The sequence below is a fragment of the Talpa occidentalis genome, unplaced genomic scaffold, assembly GCF_014898055.3.
Source record: "Talpa occidentalis isolate TD23 unplaced genomic scaffold, MPIMG_talOcc4v2.1 talOcc4.12, whole genome shotgun sequence".
In the NCBI taxonomy this organism is placed as follows: Eukaryota; Metazoa; Chordata; class Mammalia; order Eulipotyphla; family Talpidae; genus Talpa; species Talpa occidentalis.
Genome location: NW_023601212.1, coordinates 71,716,464 through 71,724,638, shown reverse-complemented (window position 1 = coordinate 71,724,638; position 8,175 = coordinate 71,716,464). Strand labels below are relative to the sequence as shown.

At 49.7% G+C, this 8,175-nt stretch overlaps 1 protein-coding gene across 2 annotated transcripts in view; it reads right to left on the bottom strand.

Annotated features, from left to right (window-relative positions):
* Nucleotides 1-8,175, bottom strand: part of SNX8 (sorting nexin 8) — a 45,360-nt gene that overhangs the window by 3,494 nt on the left and 33,691 nt on the right. For both annotated transcript variants that reach the window (XM_037506706.2, XM_054693551.1), the window contains 5 exons: nucleotides 7,640-7,800; nucleotides 6,726-6,858; nucleotides 3,037-3,105; nucleotides 1,754-1,903; nucleotides 1,160-1,309 (listed from right to left, as the gene is read on the bottom strand). In XM_037506706.2, coding sequence (XP_037362603.1) covers nucleotides 1,160-1,309; nucleotides 1,754-1,903; nucleotides 3,037-3,105; nucleotides 6,726-6,858; nucleotides 7,640-7,800 — 663 coding nt within the window. The remainder of the gene's footprint in view (nucleotides 1-1,159; nucleotides 1,310-1,753; nucleotides 1,904-3,036; nucleotides 3,106-6,725; nucleotides 6,859-7,639; nucleotides 7,801-8,175) is intronic.

Here is an 8,175-nt window from a genome sequence, read left to right as displayed (position 1 = left end):
GGCTATTGGGAGATCCCGGGAGGTCCCCAGAGAGGGTTTCTCAGGCTCTGATGGAGCCTGTGTGCAGCCAGGGAGGGCACAAGGGGGTGGGTGCAGGGGCTGTTTGGTGAACAGAGTGTAAAATGAACTCAGATCCCTGGTTGAGAAAGGTCAGCGGCAATGGCTTGGAGGTTGGGTAGGATAGAAGATGGAGATTACCCTTTTTTTTTTTTTTAATAGAGGCATGTTTTATTTATTTATTTATTTGCTTGTTTGTTTGTTTATACATGCACTGGGTACAGTCAGAAGCGCGGGAGGGTGAGAGAATTCACCAGAGCCAGAGCGGGGAGCAGAGCAGGCAGAAGGACCGAAGCACACTGCTGAGGGGAGCAGCGGGCGGCAGGAGAGGTCTGCGCGCCATGCGGGACCCTCTTCCGGTGGCCGGGGAGCAGCCGGGGATCGAACCGGCACCGCAGAGGCCATGGGCAGCTTCGCAACCCAGCGCTCAACCGCTGCGCCACCGGGGAGGCCCGAGATTACCCTTTCTGTTGGGAGACCGTTCTTACTGACCCAGCTAGTAGACAGTTTCAATCTTGGTCGAAAACAGATTGTGCCAGAAACATCTTGAATTGGGGGTATTCTTGAGATTGGGGGTATTCGGTCCTGGTCAGGCACCATATTCCAGGCTTCTCAGTGATACATACATGCCGTCATTTGAAGAGGTGAGCAAAGCATCAAAGACATGAGTTACATGCCTCTAAACAAGGGGACCAGGCAGCTGTTACATGAGCTTGGAGCATCATGACAAGCACGACATTTCTTTCAAAAAGCACAGGTGATGCCTCGTGGGGGAAGCTGGCAGGGTTTTCAGGAAGACACTTATCAATGGTATCCCTTAATTCCTCAACCTGATTCCACACCATGTCCTTTCTCAAATTCTTTCAGTTCTCAGGGACCCTACATGCTTTACTTCTGACTTATGAAATCCCTCCAGAAGATACAGAATAGCTCCTTTACAGCCTCAGCTGCTCCTCCCACCACCATGATGGATCACAAGGACAATTTCTCAACTATGGTTCTGGCTCCCTACAAGAGCCTGCTAACTCTCCTAAGTACCTCTCCCAAGAAAGCTGAGAAAGGAGAGCTGCTGGCCCAGGTGGATGGCATGGGTGAGACCTACCTCCTTATGCCCTTGGATCTGAGAGTTGACGAAGGCCCCGAGAATGTGGGAGGTGAGGGGCAGGTAAACGTGCACTAGCTGCGTCTCCTGGTGTAGGCAGTACAGGGAGAAGTAGTTCCGAAGCTCCATGGTCTGGATCGCATTCTCCTGCTGCATAGAAAAGAGCCCATTGGCACTGGGCCGCAGACACAGGATGGAGGGCCCCACAGCCCACACTGTCATCTTCCAAGTCCCAGGGCTCCAGCCTGTCCTCCTATAAATGCTGAACCAAGTCCTACAAGACATCCTTTTGCCCAGGGCAGAGAGACCACTATGAAGGGGAAGATAAGCTGCTGTGGGCACCCGCATGGGTGGCTTTCCCACACCTGTATCACAGCCCACAAGCTTGTCACACCAGCTGTTACTGTGTTACTTAAAAGTCCTTAGCTCCCAGATTCTGACCTTCTGGAAGTCAACCCAAGGATGTCTGGGAGTACAGCTCCATGATCCCCCAGCTCCGTGTTCTCCAAGCACTCTCAGGCTGCCCAGCGTGTCACCTACCCCCAGGAAGCAGACCCAGGCTGCCTCACTCTCCTGTGCCCAAGCTAAGACTACCTCCACGATGCGGGACTCCAGCTGCTCCACAGACTCGGGCTCACGGCTCTGCACAGCGGCGCTCATCATCTGCCTCTTCATCAGGCTGTACTTGTGCAGGGCACGCTGGTGTTTGTGCAGCACACCCTTCTCGTGCCGCTCACACAAGTCCTGTGGGAGGGAGGTGGCACTTGCCCACTTGCCCCAGTACTCTGAGCCATTAGTCCATGAAGTTAGGAATGGATGTGGGCCATCAGGCTCAAGGCCCAGACTCAAAAGTCAGTGCTGGCCCCACCCCAGTGTGAGAAGCCTTTTCTAAGAATGGCTTTCCCTCTTCAGAAACAGCTCACACAAACTCTCCTCACTTCCCGTGTGGAAAGAAAGCACAAATCAGTGGTTTGGGTCAGCAGACCGAGGGTTGAACCATGAAGGATGGCAGTGCAAGGCAGCACCACAAACCAGAACCCATGTAAAACAGGCTCCATTTATAGCCAAGAATACTGGGACAGCTCTAGACCTCGGACTCCAATGCTGTCCAATTCCAGAAAGTAGATGTACCTTCAGCAGGAGACCGAATAGTCTTCATAATGAAGATATAATAGCATTTCTCTGGAGGCCCCAAAGTAATCCCAATCACATCCGTGGGACATGGCAGCCATAGGTCAAGTGGCCAGAACTTTCAGGGCCACCTCACTACCTGGCCACCTCACTCAACAGGAATGCCTTCTAGAACATTCCCATAGCACTGGGCCAGCTCTCCTTGAGTCAAGCTCAGCATGAAGTGTTTCTCTGGCTTCACAGGCGATCCATTCTCTCACTGACAGATACCTAACAGAGAGCTGCCCTCCAACTTCTTGGAATCTCTCCCACTGGAAGGGGAGAGTGCCCTCCTTATTGGACCAGCCCCTCATACTCACACTCACACACCTGCACATACACTCATGCACACATGCTCACTCACACACTCCTTCACAATCATACACACATACATGTTCACACCCATACACACTAACACATACATACACTCTCACAGATACCCTCACACTCTCTCTCATACACACTCTTACCCACTCACACACGCACCCTCCAGGTCACACTCCCTCTTTTCCTAGCGAGGAGAAGCCAGTGGTCATCTGTACACCAGCAGGGGTCCAAAGTCAGAGTGCTCAGCAGAGCCTGCCCCGGGGAAAAATAGCAGAAGCCACCTTCCCTAGGAAGCTCTGCCTCTTGACTCTCCACTCCCCTGGAAAATCCTCAGACTCTAAAATAAGCTCTGCCCTCACCAAGGAGCAGCCAAGACTCACTTTGTAGGATTGCAGCAAGTCCAAGAAGAGGTTCAATTTCTCCACTACATCATTCTCCTCCTGTTTGCCCTAAAAACAAGGGTGAGTTAGCCAACACAGAGCACACACAGGACCTGAGACCCAGCCCAGTGCCACATCCATCCGCAGCCTGGGCTGGCTCCTCCCCAGAACCACCACCAGCTCTGCAGACGAGCCCTCCACATGACAGCCCACTGGAATCCATACCCCAGTCCACCAGCTCAGGTCCCAGTAGTTTGATGAGAACCAAGGTCCTGGCTCCCAGAGCCACCTGCCCACATACTCAACGTATTCAGCACTGCCTGGCCTCCACCCACACTCCAAAACCAAAGTCCCCATGATACAAACACTCCAGAGAGAACCCACCACAGAACAGCTTTGAAACCAGCATCACAGAAAACTCAAGTTTCCATTTGAAGCTGTGGGATGTGTTGAAAAGAGGAAAGAAATGGGAGAGATGTTGGAGGGTCATCTGAATTTTAATAAAAGGGAAAATAAACAGGTTGGCAGGGAAAGGGTTTGTGAAGGTGCTGGAGAGTCTGCAGCTGCAGAAGTGCTGCACATGAAACACTCAGGTCGGGGTAAGTGAACAAAGCTGTTTCCGTGTTTAGGCTGACTGAGGAGAAAAAGCACCTCAGCTCAGGAAGGCCAAGGCCCGGCACAAGGGCAAGGAGAGGGGAGGGTGGGCCACACGGGGCCTCTCTCTTGCGGATCCCATGTATATCTTTGCACAATACAACAGTGTGCTGGAAAGAAACCAGGAGATGCCTGGCAAGCCCCACACAGCACAATCCTGAAACCATAGACGTCATCAGCCACATAGAGAGGCAACCGTGGTAGTAGCATGGGGTGTCCCTGGTAGTAACAGGGGTAAAGCCCTGCTCCTGAAGCTTCCCAGAACATGGGCCAGTGCCGTTGAGTCAAACATGACCTAACCCCTAGATCACAAACTGTACATCAGACTTGGTGCAGGGAGAGTGCAACCAGAGGCAGCAGGAGACCAAAGATGAAAGAAGGGCAAAGCTGACAGTTATACAAGTTCTAGACTCTGAGTGGGGGCTCCATTCAGGCTCTCAAACCAACTTGGGGAACCCTAAGACCTTTCAAGCCTCAAATTACTGAGCTTGGAGTTTCTCAGTACTCAATCCCACACACACCACCAAGATTCTAACCAATGTGGTTACAGGTTTTCAAAACTCAGACAGGAAACACCAGGTGGCAAGGTGCCTTGTTCCCAGTTTAGTGGGCGAGGGATCAGGAGAATGGAGGTTTCCCCTCTGGAAGCACCAAGGGGCTCGGGAGTCCTTCCTGTTCCGGACTTTAGCTGCCAAGTCCCATTTCCGGTCGGAAGCGGCACAAGACCCTAGACCCACCAATGCATATACCTTTACTAAAGGCACACTTTTGTCACCTTGGGAAAAACAGTAAGATCCTACTTTGAGTCTCACTCATCTTGTTGGCATTAGTTATCTAGGTCTCCTGACAGGTCTGAGAGTATAAAACCAGGATGTAAACAGAGAATTTAGAAAAGTAACCCTCGATGTCTTTACTGGTAGGGCGAGAGTTGGAATGGGACTGCAGCCATTTTCTGTATAAGTCCTGATGGGTTGTTTGTCTGATCCAGTTTCCCATGAAAATGATATTCCTTTCACTGTGGCTTGAAAAACCACCAAGGACAGTGAAGGGTATTCAGGAAACAGCACCTCTTCAGACAGGAAATTTCACGGCGCATTCACAAGCTATCAGAGAATATTGCAGCCGATAAGGACTTCAGACTCCAGACTTCTACCCCTCAGACGCCTGCCTGCCTGCCTGCTCTCCCTCCTCAAGGTGAAAATAGCATCTGATCATCTAGGTGGGTACTTCCACTGCCCTCCACATAACACCAGGGGATTCATGATACCCTCCCCTGCCAGGAGGTGATCTGCTGAAGGAACCGTGTGGGCCAAGAGCCTAGGTTCCTGTAACCATGGATAGCTTCATTATTACATTTTACAGACTGAGCTTTGAGTAAAGGTTCAACAGGTCAAATAAAATTTTTCATGATTTAGTCCAACTCCTTTGTTTTTCATCAATGGGAAAACAGGTCTAGGGGCCAAAGTAAGCTGAAAGGTGCCAGCACTATACACTGACCGGGCATAGAGCAGTCCCAGGCTCCTGTCAAACCCTCAACACCATGTTCCTGGTCCTCATGGGCACCTCAGACCTGGAGATGGATCAGGCCCAAGGCCAGTTCTCAGAGACACCAATGCTCTATTACACTCAGGTTCAAAAAAGAATAAACAGGCACCAGCAGTGGGGTGGAGGTGAGGGGGGAGGGGGGGAAATGACAATGGCAGAACGATCCATAGCAGCATTGAGATCAAATACCCTCTCGGAGTAGCAGACCTCTCCTGTTGTGCCCACTGCTCCCCTCAGCAGTGTATTTCGGTCATCTGCCTGTTCTGCTCCCCACTCTGTCTCTGGTGAATCCTTTCACCCTCCCACACCTCTGGCCTGTACCCCAGCTCTTGTAGAAAAATAAATAAATCTTTAAAAAAAAAAAGAATTATTAAAATTCCCTCTAAGCACTGAGACACCTAAGCCTGGTCACCTAAGTCCCCTCAAGCCTGAAAAGTCCCCAGTTCCACAGTCAGCAGTCACTTGTCACTGTGGCTCTAACTTGATACTAAGGAGTGTCATGTCTCAGACACAGGCAGTAAGGCCTCCACAATCACATCATTTCAATTTCTTTAAAACCATCTATGAGCAGCCTAAAGCCCATTTTCCCCAAGAGCTAGGCAGCAAATGTTTACATTCAAAATTATGTAACTTTTTTATAACAGGAAAGTTCCCAGGTGAACATAAAGATGTTTGATAGTAAACACTGTATCTTCAAATTAATCCCCAGCCAGTATAGCATTCTTTGCAGATTTCTAAAAATAGCACCTGCCAGTACAGCAGAAGCACTTCCTGAAGTTAATTGGGTATCCAGGGTGGAAGGAGGGAGCCTCACAGTACAGGGAGCTCTGTCGCACTCGTTGACTAGGACAGCAAAAAGGGAACTATCTGGTCTACCCAGAAGTGTGCTCGGAAGTCCAAGATTACATTTCCAAGGACGGATTATATCTTCTAACCTTAGCAAAATGAGCTCACAAGAGATCAGATCCAATTTATTTTTCTCATCAGCAACCCTCCGAAGAGGGTAAATGGCTCAGGAGAAGCCACCCAGAACAGATGGGGACATGCAGGTCTGGACAAGATCAACTCTCCATTCACTCAGGACTCGGAACTTTGAAGCCCATCTCAAAAGACGATCCATGGGCCTCCCCCATGGCGCAGCAGATTGGGTGCAGTGCTATGAGGCTGTCCACAGCCTCTGCAGCACAGGTTCGATTCCCAGCCAGCCAGGGAGATACCCACATGGCGCGGCAGACCTCTCCTGTCTCACCCGCTGCTCCCCTCAGCAGTGCTTTCTGTCGTCTGCCTGTTCGGCTCCCCGCTCTGTCTCTGGTGAATTCTCTCACCCTCCCATGCCTCTGACCTGTACCCCAGTTCTTGTATAAATAAAAAAATAAATCTGTAAATAAATCTATAAATAAATAAATAAAAATAACATAAAAAGACGATCCCACAAGTCAAGGCATAGAATGTTCTTTGGAACAGGTGCCATGGAGAACAAATTCACTCACCTGCTGTGCAGCCTTGTCAGCGAGCAACGCAAATTCAACAGACAGGCCTTTCAGAGCTTGTTTAAGGGACCCCCAGGTGCTACTGTTCAGAGTGGCCCAGGAAGGGAGCGGGGTTGTGTCAGACCCTAAAGCACTAGAGAAAAGGAAACACAGGAGAGGAGACACTCAGGGCCTGGAAGCTGACCACACAGTCCAACCTGACACCTCCCTTTCCCTAAACCCAGGGTGGCTTGTGTATCTCTTAACCTAGACCCTTGCTGCTCTGACTGGTCCTCAGGGAAATCTGGGAGTCTGTTAAAAAGGCAAAATCTCATACACACCCCTCTACTGAACCAATTCTGAACAAGCCCCTAGGTGACACGTGTGCACTTGTAGATTTAAGAGTGCAATTCTGGGGGACTTTGGGGCAGGCCAGAGGCCTAGCGAATGTCTCACAACTCTTTCCCATGACCCCAGCAAAGGAAGCATAGGCAGCCATGGGGTCCTTTCCCAAGTCAAATGGATCTTTTTGTAAGTCTAACCTGACAATGGGAAAAATACCATGTAAGAAACTGCAAACAAGTGTATTTCGTCAGTCTGCCTGTTCTGTTTCCTGCTCTGTCTCTGGTGAATCCTCTCACCCTCCCGCGCATTGGCCTGTACCCTGGGTCTTGTATAAAATAAAAAAAATATACATTTAAAAAAAAAAAAGAAACTGCAAACATCTGTGGAAGTGGAATCCATATTTCTCTGCCTAAATTCTCTACCTTTTCCTTCTAAATATGAGCCCCTTCCCTCCAGCCCTTTTCCCTCTTTGGAGGGAATCAGGTCAGATCAAGGGTTATGGTAACAAATGCACTTGCTACTCCAAGCCTGCCTCCAAAGTCTAAAGACCCCTCCCCACTGAGCCCCAACAGAACCTAATGGTCACCTGCCTTAACTCCTTCCCGAATATGAGAAGGTCAGCAGCATTGTCAATGGCCCTTGATGCAATTCGCTCGGCCCGATCTCGAAGTTTATAAAAGCTGTTATAGATATTTCGAATCAGCTCCCGGCTAATAGCAAACTGAGCCTGGACGTCAGCTGGGAGGAAGTCCTGACAGGGTGAGGAGAGAGAAGACTATATTAGAGACATGAAATGTCTTCAAGAAAAGACAACCAACAGAGAGAAACAATCTAACAGACTGAATAGGCAGATGAGACAAGACTCCCAGGTCCCGATGCTACAGAGTCTGCACTGGGCCTTTCTTCTTAGAAACAAAAGCACTGTCACTCACACACTACAAGCGCTAAGCTGCATGTCCTGTGGGATTATGAACACAATGTCCACAGCAGTTTGATCAAACTGGAGGTTCTAACAAAAACACACAAATAATCACCTTCAAACTAGAATTGATGAATGTAAAGTGCTGAAACTCTCTCTAGGTGAGGGGAAGGTGTGCTATATTCTTCATTTATTCCCAAAGAATTA